The following is a 14552-nucleotide window of genomic DNA, read 5'->3' as shown; positions in this document are numbered from 1 at the left end:
ATGGTGGCAGGTGGTGGGTAATGGTGGTGGGTAATGGTGGATGTTGGCTTTTAATTCCCTTTTCCTCTAATTGTCAACCAAACACCGAAATATAATATGGTTGACCATTCATTTCCCTCTCTTACCCTTTCTTGATTTCATTCTCTTACCTTTTCCCGTACCAAATGCCCCCTTATTGTCTTGATTAATTTAAGAATAATAATTGAAAATGAGGATGAAACAGGAGGGTACAAGTACGTGCAGGAGTTATGGAGGAAGAAGCAGTCGGATATGATGCGTTTCGTTTTGAGGGTTCGTTGTTGGGAATACCATCAATTTCCTTCTATTGTCCGTGTCACTCGCCCCACCCGACCCGACAAAGCCCGCCGTCTCGGTTACAAGGCCAAGCAGGTTTACACTTTACTCCCTCCCTCCATCCCATTCATTTCTTTACCAACCTTAACAAAACATAACATTATACTATTTTGGTGCTATTTTGAAATGTGCCTCTGTTTTCTGCATTAAAATACTAGGCATTTAATAATCACATGTTTTACGTGTCGTTGATTTATGAATGGTTTGATGGATAATAGAGAATACGGTTCCCATGCAGTGGCATATTTAGGAATTAGGATTGTGCTAATGTGATTGAAGAAATAGTTGGAACTTTATTTATGCACTCTACTAGTTGCTTCTTTACCACCAAAGGACAACCATACTTGTACGATCAGCGGCCTCAGTAGACTGCGGTGATATCTAAGGCGTGTTTGTGTAGGGTGCTGAAGATGTTGGTGTGCTTTTCTCAAGGTTCTGGCTTGGGTCTGAAAAAATGAAGGCCAATATACCCATATAGAATCAAGTGGAATTACCTGAAATGGAGAAGGTATAGTATCATATGGAATGGAAGCCTGGAAGGCGTATAATTTCTATTTATCTTGAGTCTATATGGGCTTCAATTGAACAAAACACCACTAAAACCACCATTGTTGGTATAAGATTACAATATCATTTGGACTTGAACGCAACACTTGTTCCATTAGGATTCACTTATATCATCTGTTGTTTCCCTTATGTTTTGTAGTTAGCCTGATACTTGGAAAAAATTTAAAGGATGTTTTGTGATCTATCTAAATTTTTTGCAGGGGTTTGTTGTTTACCGTGTTCGTGTAAGGAGGGGTGGTAGGAAGAGGCCAGTTCCCAAGGGTATTGTGTATGGTAAGCCTACCAACCAGGGAGTTACACAGCTGAAATTCCAGCGAAGCAAGAGGTCAGTTGCTGAGGAGCGTGCTGGTCGCAAGCTTGGTGGTCTCAGGGTCCTCAACTCTTACTGGATCAACGAGGTTTGTTACTTGATTGCTGTCTTGTACCGTATGGTGTTTCCGCTTTTGCTGTCTCTGTCACTAGTGTATGGTTGATATATGTTTTCTGTTACTATAACCAACCTCACTTTGTGGTTGTGAAGGCTCTGTCGTAGTTGAGCCCCTATTTGGGGTGATAGAAACTTTCCTGAGTCCCAATGTGGTAGCTGAGGCATTTTCGTAGCTATATATAAGCCGCCAAATGTTCTTCTTTGATGGTTTCGTATGTTAGGTTGACCCTTCACATCTAAGGTCACTGCCAGTGTCCAAAACAATACTCAAGGATATATAGAATGTTTTGAGGATTTTAGTTCTTGTCTTGAACATCTTTCTCTCTCTATTTCTCATGAAAAACTAGATCTATTCTTATTTTAAAACAAACTTCTCTTGAAGACGTATCATTGCTTCCTCAGTTTAGGATAACATAGTTTTGTCTCTCAAAATTTACCACGTTATGAAGGCTGAGTGCTGACACTCGGATATATACCCAATGCTCATCAGTTGTACAAAGAGTCCAAGTAACATAGGCTTACTACTACTAGTGTTATACTGGTTGTTATATATGTGTGCTGCTCTGCCTCTTTTTCCCCTTAGTCTTGTATGCTACTACTAGTACTACATCTTTGTGTACGCTCCAGGAATGGCACGAAGACTAGTCATTTAAATGTCTGAAATAATCTTAGGCCCAATTATAGATCTCTAGAAAATAGCCTTTAGATTCTGATGCCTACCTTGGTTGATGCAGGATTCCACCTACAAGTACTTCGAAGTGATACTAGTAGACCCGGCTCATGATGTAGTGAGAAACAACCCGAGAATCAACTGGATATGCAACCCAGTTCACAAGCACAGAGAGCTGCGTGGGCTGACTTCAGCTGGAAAGAAATACAGAGGACTACATGGTCGGGGACACCTTCACCACAAAGCTAGACCATCCTGCAGGGCTACCTGGAAGAGGAACCAAACCAAGTCTATGTCCCGTTACCGTTAATTTTGGTTATCTTTGCCTTGTCTTTTGCTGTTGGGAGAGTTGTTTTCTATTGTCGATTTAGTGTTGCTATTAAGCTACCAAGGTCTTTGAGAAATTTTACGGAGTTTTCAAGAATGAAGCTTGAGGCGTCTTACGGTGTCTTTCTTTGTTTCTTTTGATAATACTAGCCCGAGTCGCATTGTTGCCTTCATCGGCGTATTCGTCCGAATTAGTAGATTAACAAAGTGGAGACTGTTCTTTTCGGTTTCAGTTTGCATCCAGAATTCCAGATTTTTGGCCCATCCGTTGACAACGTAACACTTGCACAAGAAGAGGTAAGAAAACTTTACTTGCACATATCTAGTAATGGTGAACAAAAAGATTACACTCAGAAGCGGGGAGATGGGACTATGGAAGTTTATAGTGTTGGAGTTAAAAGGAGTCTTTTATTAAAATAATGTGTGAAAATAAAACAGTTATCGTTTTGTCTTTTTTTTTTTGGTGTTAACCATGAGTTCCCCTTCCCTTACCGACAGTTGGGGCAATCTCCTTTGAGGTATTGAAGACAATTTAATGACTTGACCCCTTCCAAGTTTGGCCTTTTCATTCGCAAGTGTGGAGAATTGAACCCCTAACCACTTATTTAAGATATGAGAGCCCTTACCACTCACACCAGCTAACTTTGGTAATTATCATTTTGAGTTGGAATGAAAGTTATTTATCAAACCAGTGTCCAACTAGCATGGGAGATCCCATACCTAAACGTTACCCTACATTTGATGACCTCATCATATGCCCCACCATTTTTACCTCAACTATCAACCTTATCATCAAGCCACCACCATGGCATATCCGCACCAACCACCGCCATACATCACCTAGACTCCACCATGGCATATCCGCACCAACCACCGCCATACATCACCTAGACTCATCGCTCGAGCCGACGTAGTCCCAGACCCACCGCCGGCGCCTACTGTAATACCACGGTTTTATGAGTCTCTGGGTACTCTATCGAGTGGGCCTTACTCTGTCGAGTAAGTGTGTTTTGCGTTTTAAAACAGTTTCTGACCTGTTGGGTACTCGATCGAGTAGCCTTGGTACTCGATCGAGTAAGCGGCACTCGATCGAGTACGTTAGTTACTCGATCGAGTAAGTGTGTTTTACGGGGTTGTTTTGACGGGTTTTGCTAATAACGCGAGTTTGATATAAAAAGTTTCCGTCAGTTTATTTCATCATTTTTAACCTTTCTAAACCTTTCAAAAGAAAAAGGAGTTACGTAGTTCTCTCTCGTCGCGTTGTTGGCAAATCCCCAAGGCTAGGAGTGTCGGATCATCTTGTTCTTTGCATCATAGTGTTCCTTGCGTCAAGGGTAAGATCTACATACCAATTTTATAGTATTTAGTTAACTTTGTTTAAACCCTAATTTTGGGATTGGGGATTTGTGTTAGTTTTGTGATTGTTAGTAATTATGTGATTATATGTTAGGAGGAGGATTCGTAAAAGAGGAATTTTGATACAGCTGTTGAGACCGTCTGATTGTGTTGCTGTTCCAGGTAGGGTTTCCCTACTCAGTATTAGTCCCATAATGTGTTGTTGATGTGTTGTGGTTGTTGAATACTATCGTAATTGTATTGTGACGGTTGTTGATTGTGATTGTTTGTCTCTGGTTCTCGAGATGCGTTCTCGGCTGAGTGGAGTCACTTGCGGGAGTGGCTTCACGCCCTAGTTTCGCCCTCCGTGGAACCCACCACGGGAGGGGATGTGCACATTAATGGGACAGGGTTATCGCTCGGTATGATGAGCGGGGCTTAGGTGGGAACAGGGCTGTGGTCCCCCACTGCGTGGTCGGTTCATGGACGATCGGTGACGGAGATTGATTGGAGTGGGTGTGATTGTGTGTGTGACCGTGTGAGCTGCTTGTTTACTGTGTTGTTGGTTTATATAAATTGTGTGATTAGTACTGACTCCGTTTAATGTTTTAAAAACTATGGTGATCCATTCGGGGGTGGTGAGCAGTTATTGAGCAGGTATGATATGACGCGTATGGGATAACTGGGATGAGTCATCACGTGGCGATTAGAAGTCTTCATTGTGTCGACGATATTTTATAGCTTTGATAGTTTTAGCGATGAGACCGTCGAGAATCTTGTATTTCAGTTTTGGTTTTGGTTTTGGTTTTGATCATGTAATCACTTTAAACTATTTTGTTATTTAAATTATGTTTCTTCATTGTCATTTGATTATCATTGCCTCGGGTAACCGAGATGGTAGCACTTCCATGCCTTGAGTGGTCCTGGTAAGGCACTTGGAGTATGGGGGTGTTACACCTACGTACTCCCAGACCCACCACATTCCCGTCCTCGACATCCCTTGAAGCAACCCAATCCGGACGACCGGCATTCCAAACACAAAACTCACCATTGCACTCGCCAAAAGTCCGACGAAACCAACCTCGCTCGTTGCCAACACCGTCTCTCTCCCTCATATCGTTTCGGCCGCTAATTTTCGTTTTCGGTTTCCGTGATTTTGGGTGTGGTAAAGGTGTTCTTCGTTAAAGGTGCCCACTACATCTAGCTATCTCCATCAGCCGTCAACACCCGCAACCACACCCAATGCTCGTCACCACCGACGACGACGTTCATCCACCACTGAGCATTTCCTTCCCTGTTTCACCCAGAAAAATGGACCACTCCTTAGTTCAAAGCCTTCTCCATATGCAGTGGCAGAGCCAATATTTTAAGGCAGCGGGGGCGAAAGAGAAATATTATAAGGGTGCTTCGAAAAAATTCGAAAATTTTAACTAAAAAATTCGAAGTTTTCAAACTTTAGCGGGGGTGCCCCCCTCGCTCCACCACTGCCCATATGTCAACACATAGCGACGTATGGTCTAATTTTCCGAGGGCTTTGAGTTGGCTGCTGCTGGTGGTTTGTTCGAGTGGTAAATAGTGGAGATTTTGGTTGTGGTGGTGGTGAATTCGGGTGTGATGTCTAGTGAGTGGAGTTGGCGGTGGTCGTAGGAGTGAGTGGGGCGGTGGTGCTTCATGGGTTAGATGGTGGTTCATGGTGGGGTGGCCGGCGATGGGGTGGTGGTTAGTGACTTGCCGATAGTGTTGTGGTCAAGGAAGGGGAGAGGTTATCAATGGTGATTGGCAAAGGTATTGGCTTATGGGTCTTAAGTTTGGTTTCTCCGGTCCTACACGAACACTAATTTGACAAATTGTTTTGATTTAAAACCAAAATGATAATTTTTTTATTTTTAAATATTATTTTAATAAAAGACTCAGTTAAGAAGGGTATGAAATATGAATGAAAATTGGTGCCAAGTTGGTTTTATATTTGCAGTGTAAATGCTGTTTTCGAACTACCCATGATGAAATTGCGTTGAGAACTAATCTACATTAGAAATGCTGTTTTCGAACTACCCGTGATGAAAATTACGTTGAGAACTACATCTACAGTAGAAAGGGCGGCAATCACTTTAGCGACTCATTTCCCTCATAATCATTAATTACACAAGAACAATTAAGAAATTGTTTAAAGCACAATTCCAACGACCTCCTAAAATAAAGCCAAATTCGAATCTATAAGTGTTATAGAAAAATCCACCTAACTTTTATAATCTCTTCGATTACAAAGTACTCTTTATTGAGACACAAATCTGTTGTAAAATATGGTAGACAAGATAAAAAAGATGTTTAGGGACTAAAAAAAGGTTTGTACCAAATATGCAAGTGGAAGCATATTTAAGTCGTTTTTATACTAAGACGGATAATGATGGGCCAGTTCTCAACCTTGCAAACCTATATTTAATACTTCCTCTTATTCGCTATAATGTTCTCTCTTTCCCGAAACGGATTATTCAAGTAATGTTCCCCTTTCCTTTTTTTGCTAACTTTTACTCTTATTTTATTCATCTCTCTCTCCTATAACCAAACCCCACACAACTCTTTTACTCATATTTTATTACTTTTCTTAATGTTTTGGCCCCACAACTCTTTATTTAAGTCTTATTAATTCATCTCTCTCTCCTAACACTAACCCCACCAATGTCCTATTCATTTTTATTAATAGTAAGTATCGTGCCAAAAGCAGGTCGTTTGGTTCACTACTTAGGAATGGAATGGATTGGAATGAGAAACCATGGGAGTATGAAGTTCCAATTCCATACCTTCCAAAACATGTTTGGTTCATTAGAAAAATAAACAAATGAAGTTTGAATCCATGGGGAGGAGGTGGGTATGGGATTCCAAGGGGTTGGGGTGGAATGAGAATCCATCAAGATTCTAACTCCATTCCAAAATACTCCAACCAAACACTAGAATGGGTAGAATCCATTCCATTCCATTCCAAACCTCCCAACCAAACACCCCTAAGTGATTGGCCACCATAATTTCCAGAGGATTGTGAATAATATGCAGAAATTAGTTGGTGAAAAAAATGGCAACCCAATTATTCACCTTTCGTACACTCCTGTCTGGGCTGTCTCAGTTCCACAAACCAATATCTTAGCATGATGAAGAATTAAGGTCCAAAATTATTGCAAAAAAACATGAATATTTTTCGAAGATTATCATCACAACAACAACCCAACTTCTCTAAATTGACAAAGAGATCCTTCAACTCTTGTAAATCACCTGCAGACCCCTCTCTCGTTCATGGCATCCATGTCTTTCATTGCCCTGTAAGTTATTCTTCTACTCGTATTCGTTTTGTATTATTTTACGTTATCCACAGTAATTACTACCTCTGTCTCAGTCATTTGTTTAGTATACGAAAAAACAAGTTAAGTAAAGTGATCGAGGCGGAGGGAGTAATTGTTTTGGTTGGTGCCCAAAAATTATGAAAAGTTTGAGTCTTTATTGTTTTACACTATCCAATGTTAATTACTCTCTCCGTCTCAATCGTCCGTTTGTTTTGGTTGGTGCCCATATGTTTAAATTGTGAAAAGATTGAATCTTCTTGTTTGTTTGATAGGAAATGCACTAATCATTGATTACTGTGTAAGATCGTTTTACAGTGTACAATGGTTCTATAGTGTATTGGATATCTTATTTGTTGTTGCAATACCGAGTGTTTAACCAATCAAAGGTCGTATTACGTTCTTATTCCATAATTTGTGGGGAAAATGTAGGATGCAGTTGGGATAGTGGCCAAGTTATCAGAGTGTATTGCTTCAAGGGGTGGAAACATTCTTGGAGCTGATGTTTTTGTGCCTGAAAACAAGCCTATCTTTTATTCCAGAAGGTCTTTTTCTTTTGCATTTTGCTTTTTGCTGCATTATCGTCGCCTTGATTGACCTATGCCAATTTATCCATTTCTGATTGAGCCAAAGACTTACTATTCTTTTGCTTTGGTTAAATTTTTATGGGATATCATATCTTCATACTGGTGCTCTGAGAGCATTTATAGAACACAATAGCGGGTTTGTTACTTCCTCTATATCTCCGAAATGCCCAATATAGGTTTTGGCGCAACTATATAGGAATGCATGTTAGAGGGAGTAGTATTTAAGACATTTGATGATTTGACATATATTTTGGTTAGAGAGGAGAGATTAGCACTTGAATTGTGAAGCTCTTCATAGAGTTTGGTAAATTTAGGAGCATCGAGGAAATTTATGGGATAAAAACTGTGCTGGTAGTGCAATGTAGCTAGATTTCGCTTCATAATTGAGCTTCTGTATATTGCTCTTGCTTTCAGAGCTATTGATAGTGGTCATTTTTCTTCTAGTATATGTACATGCTACAATTTCGAAACATTATCCTTTTGTTATTACTCCCGATTAGGTACACATTATACTGTCCTTTTTATCGCTTATTTCATTTTCACCTGCTTACCCCATTGCATGAGGTAATGGCTACCAGCCTACAGTCTTCAGTCAGTGATCAGATTTTGGTTTGAATGGAGCCGTAATAACAGTTTTGATGATGACGAATTTTGATCTCATGTGATGAGTACCACTCGCTCAATGACATTACCACCTAAGCTAGTCAGTGGCCACTGATGCTAAAATGTTACAGTTTGAACCTTCACTGTGAGAAAAGGTGGTTTGAAATTTCTTTTACATGGAGTAATAATTATTGGTTCCTTTGCTTTTCAGTGACTTTATTTTTGATCCATCCAAATGGCCAAGGACGCAAATGGATGCCGACTTCCTCAAACTTGGTGCAATGTTCAGTGCAATAAAATCAGTAGTTCGCGTGCCTGATCTGGATCCAAAATACAAAATTGCAGTTTTTGCTTCTAAGCAGGTCTTCTTTTTATTTTACCTTTTATCCCCTCATTTTCGTCATGGAGAAGCGAGCCGGTATTCCATAATATAACACTATCTTTCATTAATTTTATTGTAGGATCATTGTCTTGTTGATTTGCTACATGCATGGCAAGACAAAAGACTGCCTGTTGATATAACTTGTGTGATAAGGTTATCAATGAACACACCCTTTCCCCCACATTTCATGTTACTCTTAATATGTGCTATCTTCACTGAGATTTCTGTTGTTCTTGCAGCAATCATCATAGAGATCCAGACTCCCATGCGATGCGTTTTCTTGAGCGGTATCAGATTCCATATCATTTTCTAAACACTAGTGCTGTAAACAAAAGGGAAGAGGAGATCCTGGATTTAGTTCAGGATACAGATTTTCTAATACTTGCGAGGTACATGCAGGTACCCCTGATCTCCCTCCTATATATTCATCCTCTGCTAGTGACACTTTCTGTTGTAGCTACATAAGGTTGTTCTCACTATTCCTTGGTACTGGATTATGATGAAATAAAGTAAATTGCTCACTAAACTGGCTCTGCCCTTCTTTTTGCATTGATAATGGCAGTCACTTGATACAATATTTGACTCCATTGGCATCAAGGCCACGTGCACATGACCCCTCACCTCGCCATGGGAGGAAGCCATTTAGGTGTTGGGCCAATGTTGTTGTACACTGTTCTTAGGCTGCTTGCGCTACAAATTTCCATGATAATCACAAAGTTTGGAGTTTTATTAAGGCCGAAGGAACTATGAATAAACTACGAAGCAACAGATGTTGGAGTTGACAATAAGACAAAGGAAACATGTTTACATTTTGTAAAGTGCGAGTGTTAAAGACCTGAAATAATAAGACAGAGAAAACATGTATAAGACCGTCTTCAGCTTACAAAAAAGACCGTCTTAAACTTGAGGCAACCTCAAAACAGATTTTGGGCTGTGACTCGTAATGTTGTTGACTTTTGATATTCATGAGCTATTCTTCTTCTTCATTTTCTTTTCCTGTTCACTGTAATTCTTGATTTTGCATAATCTTTTTGTAGATATTTTCAGGGAATTTCTTGAAAAAGTATGGAAAGGACATAATTAACATTCATCACGGCCTTTTGCCATCATTCAAGGGTGGGAATCCTTCCAGACAGGTTCCATTTTGCTTCTCTCTACTTTCAATAAATTTCGCGCTTGCAAGATTTTGGTGTGTCCCTGTACTTACTATTTTGCAGGTGACGTTGGCAGGCCTTTGATTATGGAGTGAAAATGATTGGTGCTACTGCTCACTTTGTGACCGAAGAACTTGATGCAGGAGCAATCATTGAACAAATAGTATGCCTTTAAGTACGGTGTACATTATGTCATATTCCATCATATATACCCTACTAAGCCCGTGATAACTCCTTTCTTTAAGTATTCAACCTATAAAGAGTCCTGTGTAATGAACAATATTTATGCTGACGGGATTCAAACCATCTCTACATGACTTTACTAGCATAGTACGGAGTGTGTAGGTTTGTACTCCATAGCTTATTTCCTTCATTGGCTAGATTTATTAAAAAACTGAATTGTCTTATGTTCTATGCTGCAGGTTGAGAGAGTTTCCCACAGAGATAACTTCCAGAGCTTTGTTCAGAAGTCGGAAAACCTTGAGAAACAATGTCTTGCCAAGGCGATAAAGTGTTACTGTGAGCTGCGGGTTTTACCTTTCCTGGAGAACAAGACTGTTGTATTCTGAGAGCAAAATTAAATCAAGGCAGATCGAGTGTATGTACTTTCATTCTTTTTCAATTACACTTCCCACAATATTTATACTAGAAATAAAAAATCCTTCATCTAAGCAATTGCTAAAGATTGAACTGTGTGCTATCTCAGAACCGTAAATTTTAGTAAAGACTACTTCCTCCATTTCAGTATTTCACTGCATTAGTCAGTCTCATTTGGCCGCCTTCTCTTCACCTGAAAAGTCAAATGGCGATGCCGCCTTACTCAAGAATATGAAAAGGGTAATGACCTAATATGTGAGTTTATTAGAATAGTCGATTTTTTTTTCATTCAACGGCAAAAGCCAATGATTACGAAACTGTTGAATACAAAGACAAATAGGCATTAGAAAAATTACAAAACTGTTGAATTCAAACTTTCAAAGACAAAACAGACATTGGAAAGGTGTTTTTCGATAGTAAAGAAGAAAGCTTGATTGATATAAAGATAAACCATAACAAGAAAACAATGGTAAGAGAACAATATCTAGGATTTAGTTATGTGAGATATGAAAGAATCCAACTCTAAACGGGAAGAACCGCCTTTGGCACATGACGCTCTAACACGAGATCCTAATTCAGTAGCTCTTTTCCTGATTTGTTTTCCTTCTTCTGTTTGCATCAATTTTCTAATTGCATTCTCAATCGTACTCGAAACCACAACTGTACCTCTGTGTTCCCACTCACGAACAACTATACCAACTCCAAGAACCTCGATTACTAGGATCGCGTTCTTTGGGTCGGTCGAGGGTGATAGGCCAGGCTGCGATTGCTACTCCCATGCTAATGCTTTCCACGCATGAGCCCCATCCGCAATGACTCATGAACCCCCAATTGATGGATGCGCAAGAATGTCGAGTGGGGACCCATTCTGTCACCACTAAGCCTCGTTTTTCAACCTCTGGTGGTACTTGTCTAGCGACTTAGGGTGCCTTATTCTCATCATGTGTGAAAATATCGCCTTTATCGACAAATCTAAGAACCCATATGAACTTTTGCCCACTTTTATCCAACCCAATTGCTATCTCTGCTATCTCGCTCATCGATCGTTGAGGTAAGTGTACCAAAAGACACATACATTCTGAGTTAATCTCTTGCCGATCTAGCCATTGCGGGGCATCGTGTTCGTTATTGCATTCTTCAAAGAATAACATTGATCTTCTTCTCTATCGGGTTGAAAGGTCCAAGAGGGAAGTGTCTGATCTTGGAATTCATGGGCAAGTTTTTGAATAAGTCGATGAACTGTCTTGAATCGACTGCGGTGTTATTGATTGAAGCGGATGCGAGTTCCAAACTCAACCTAGTCGAGAGATTATAAAATCAGAAGTCGATGTCGTATTGTACCCTTCATTAGATGGAACACGTCTAGCAATGTCCTCAACATCGAAATAAATGGTTTATCGGCCATAGATCTACCATCTATTGAAAAACAGGCGTGAAAGCGGATGTAACATGGAAAGTGTAAACCTCTGCATTTGAAATAGTTTTCACATCTTGAACCACGAAGCCATTAAATCGTGTCATGAATGACCATGACTCTCACGTACTTTACTGCAAGCTCCTTCAAAAGTCCGTATAGATGGACCGTGGCTAGCCTAAGAGGTCTCGTATGCGAAGGGGTGTTAGTCGGGCATTAGGGTCGGGAGGGGGTGTCTTGTAAGGACCTAGTTTGAAGTCATTGAATTTGATTTTAACAAACATGTTCTTTTATCTATTCTGTTACCATTACCATTACCATTACCATGTGTTTGCATTTCCAAGTTACGTCGCGGACATTGACACTGGTGGTTGTGAGCAGCCGAGCCAACATAATGTACTTCGATTCTATATGAGGCTATGAGCTGAGAAAGTCGGAGGAGTTGATTGAGATGGCTTTGGGCTGGGAAAGGTACCTGATAGTTATGTATTGTGTCGGTCTAAGAGGGCGATTTTATCACCCTCGTGTCTTTTAATATGGGTCTTTTGGTACACTTTTCCTAACAATTGGCAATCGGTTATATGGTGGTAACTTGTGCATTTTTACTCGGTTGGGCACTCAATCCTTATGCATGGAACCCGAGTGGCATTAGAGCACCTTTCAAAGGTCAAGGCAAGGCACAAGAGGATCACTTGTAACCCGGAAATCAGTTGGGAGAAGTAAGAATGAAGACTAGAAGAAATGAAGGCAATTGAAGAGGTCTAGCTCGTGGGAAATAGAAGTTCGAGTGCGAGAGACCGTGCGCGACTGCGCAAAACAACGAAGTCTTGCGCAGTGCGCAAAAATGCGCAGACATGAACAGTGCTTGCGCGGCTGCGCACTGCTGCGCACCTGCTCGCTTTACGGGTTTTTCTAATCTTCTTCGTGGGCTTCTTAAGTGGAAATCTTTCTAGGTTTTCGTGAAGGCCTATAAATACCCGAGAGTTTGAAGACCTGGGATTATCACCTACCATCATATCATCTCTTTTAATCTCATTCTTAGGGTTTAATCTTATAATAATTTAGAGGACTATTTGGATACAAAATTGTAATCTTTCTTTATTTCTTTGGGTTTTGAAGACTATGGAAGACTAAATCCTTCCCATCTTGGTGTAATTCATCCAAAGTTTCCAACTTTGGTTTTGTAAGACTCTTTTAATCTCCTCTTATTTATCTAATGAACTTTTCTTGTGCTTTATTTCTTATGTTGAGTAATTAATTGTTTGGGTTGGCCATCCTTGCATGTTATTTACTTGATTATTGCAAATCCTAATGAAATGGTTTAATTTAGTTGGGATTGTTGAAGCAAGTTTGTTGTTTGTTGATTTGGTTTAAAGGATTCATGCAACAAATAGGAAAGTTCATGTCTTTTGCTCATTTGTATGGTTTAATCTTATGAGGAATTGATCCTAGCTTCATCTTTTGGTTGAACTCTTAATGCTCATGCTTAGTCTCTTGTCATGGTTTAATGATTTGTTGCTTAAGCTTGAAGGATATGTGTAGATGGTTTAATTTGCATGTATCAACATCTTGAGGTGATAGTATTGGGTAGAAATTAGGAGGAGAATTATAAAAGAGTCAAGCTTTACCATTGTTGGTTACTAAGGGGGGATTGCACCAAGTTCTTTTAATTATTGATTTATCTTATTCACCAAGTGTTTGTTGTATTGCTTGTTAGACCAAGTTTGCAAATTTTACTTTGTTTCATGTCACAAATCAACTCTAAAACCCCCTTTTTATGTCTCTCTATTGTTTGTCATTGTGAATAACCATTGTTTGTCTATAGCTTTGTCATTAGTAATCAATAGTTTACATTTCAAGTTTTTAGCTTAAAAGACCTTCTCTTGGGTTCGACCCTTACTTGCACTATATTACTTTATCATTTAGAGTAGTCTAGAGTGTAGTTTGGCTTAAAAATTGTTAATTTGGTAGCTTAATTCTAGTATATTAACGACCTAGTTTATTGCTTACCAAATTTTGGCGCCGTTGCCGGGGAAGGGCAACATAGCTAGAACTTGAGTTTGTGAATTTATGTTTAGTTGTTTTATTACTCCTCTTGTTGTTAGAAGTAATAGGAAGTTCTAATTTGTTTGCTTAGTGCGAAGGTTTATGTTTGGCTCACCACAACACGGTGAGTCAACTTCCGTGGACGAAGACGCTTTTGGTGCCTATTCTTGGCTATTCACTAACCCTTGGTACCAAAGAGCCCAACGAGCACATAGAGTAGAAGAACCACCTTTAGAAGCCCCTATTGAGGAAGATCCTATTGACGTAGAGCCAATTGAAGTGGAATATCCGTCAATGGCGAATGATACTAGAACTATTAGGGAGCTCCGGGCAAGGAATTATGACACTCAACCTCTTTGCATTGCCTACCCACCCATGGGGGCTAATGCCAACTTTGAATTGAAGGGCTATTTCATTCACAACCTCCCAAAGTTTCATGGACATGCGGGAGATGACCCAAATCGCCATCTTTCCGAATTCCATATGATGTGTGAGGGTGCAATTCCAAATGGTGTCACGGAAGATCAATTTAAGTTGAGAGCTTTCCCATTTTCACTTCAAGATGCGGCAAAAGATTGGTTGTTTTACCTTCAACCGGGTACAATCCGTACTTGGAAGGACATGAAGGCGGCTTTTCTTGAGAAATACTACCCCGACTCAAGACATAACCATGCAAAGAAAGCCATCACTTCTCCGGAGCAAGATGCAAGTGAGAGCTTATATGAGTATTGGGAGAGATTCAAGAAGCTAGTTGCTCAAT

The 14552-nt window shown here is 40.0% G+C and overlaps 2 protein-coding genes and 1 pseudogene across 3 annotated transcripts; 2 read left to right on the top strand and 1 right to left on the bottom strand.

Moving 5' to 3' along the window:
• On the top strand, positions 1-2407 carry LOC141651566 (large ribosomal subunit protein eL15-like). The gene is made up of 4 exons (XM_074459271.1): positions 1-10; positions 224-390; positions 1122-1319; positions 2083-2407. Exons 1-4 carry the CDS (start codon positions 1-3, stop codon positions 2326-2328), a joined length of 621 nt encoding a protein of 206 aa, XP_074315372.1. The 3' UTR covers positions 2329-2407.
• A 4288-nt stretch (positions 2408-6695) lies between these two features.
• On the top strand, positions 6696-10403 carry LOC141653524 (formyltetrahydrofolate deformylase 2, mitochondrial-like). Of its 2 annotated transcripts, none has more exons than XM_074461316.1 (8): positions 6696-6991; positions 7442-7554; positions 8411-8561; positions 8661-8734; positions 8821-8980; positions 9619-9717; positions 9812-9898; positions 10158-10403. In XM_074461316.1, the coding sequence occupies exons 1-8, from the start codon at positions 6860-6862 to the stop codon at positions 10302-10304; spliced, it is 963 nt and encodes a 320-aa protein (XP_074317417.1). In that variant the 5' UTR covers positions 6696-6859; the 3' UTR covers positions 10305-10403. The 2 variants fall into 2 exon arrangements, with proteins under 2 accessions (XP_074317417.1, XP_074317418.1); XM_074461317.1 differs by having other exon boundaries at positions 9812-9910.
• A 137-nt stretch (positions 10404-10540) lies between these two features.
• Positions 10541-14260, bottom strand: LOC141651565 (zeatin O-glucosyltransferase-like; annotated as a pseudogene).
• Positions 14261-14552: the final 292 nt, after the last annotated feature.

Source organism: Silene latifolia, chromosome 4 (assembly GCF_048544455.1).
Source record: "Silene latifolia isolate original U9 population chromosome 4, ASM4854445v1, whole genome shotgun sequence".
NCBI classification, from domain to species: domain Eukaryota; kingdom Viridiplantae; phylum Streptophyta; class Magnoliopsida; order Caryophyllales; family Caryophyllaceae; genus Silene; species Silene latifolia.
Note: the sequence above shows the minus strand (reverse complement) of the source record. Positions and strands in the feature narration are given on the sequence as shown.

Excerpts from the sequence above, each read along its gene's own strand:
- LOC141651566 (XM_074459271.1), top strand. Across the intron at positions 391-1,121 it reads TCGGTTACAAGGCCAAGCAG|GGGTTTGTTGTTTACCGTGT; the intron begins GTTTACACTTTA and ends AATTTTTTGCAG. Across the intron at positions 1,320-2,082 it reads ACTCTTACTGGATCAACGAG|GATTCCACCTACAAGTACTT; the intron begins GTTTGTTACTTG and ends TGGTTGATGCAG.
- LOC141653524 (XM_074461316.1), top strand. The coding sequence starts at position 6,860 with ATGAATATTTTTCGAAGATTATCATCACAACAACAACCCAACTTCTCT. Across the intron at positions 9,718-9,811 it reads GTGGGAATCCTTCCAGACAG|GCCTTTGATTATGGAGTGAA; the intron begins GTTCCATTTTGC and ends TGACGTTGGCAG. Across the intron at positions 9,899-10,157 it reads GAGCAATCATTGAACAAATA|GTTGAGAGAGTTTCCCACAG; the intron begins GTATGCCTTTAA and ends TCTATGCTGCAG.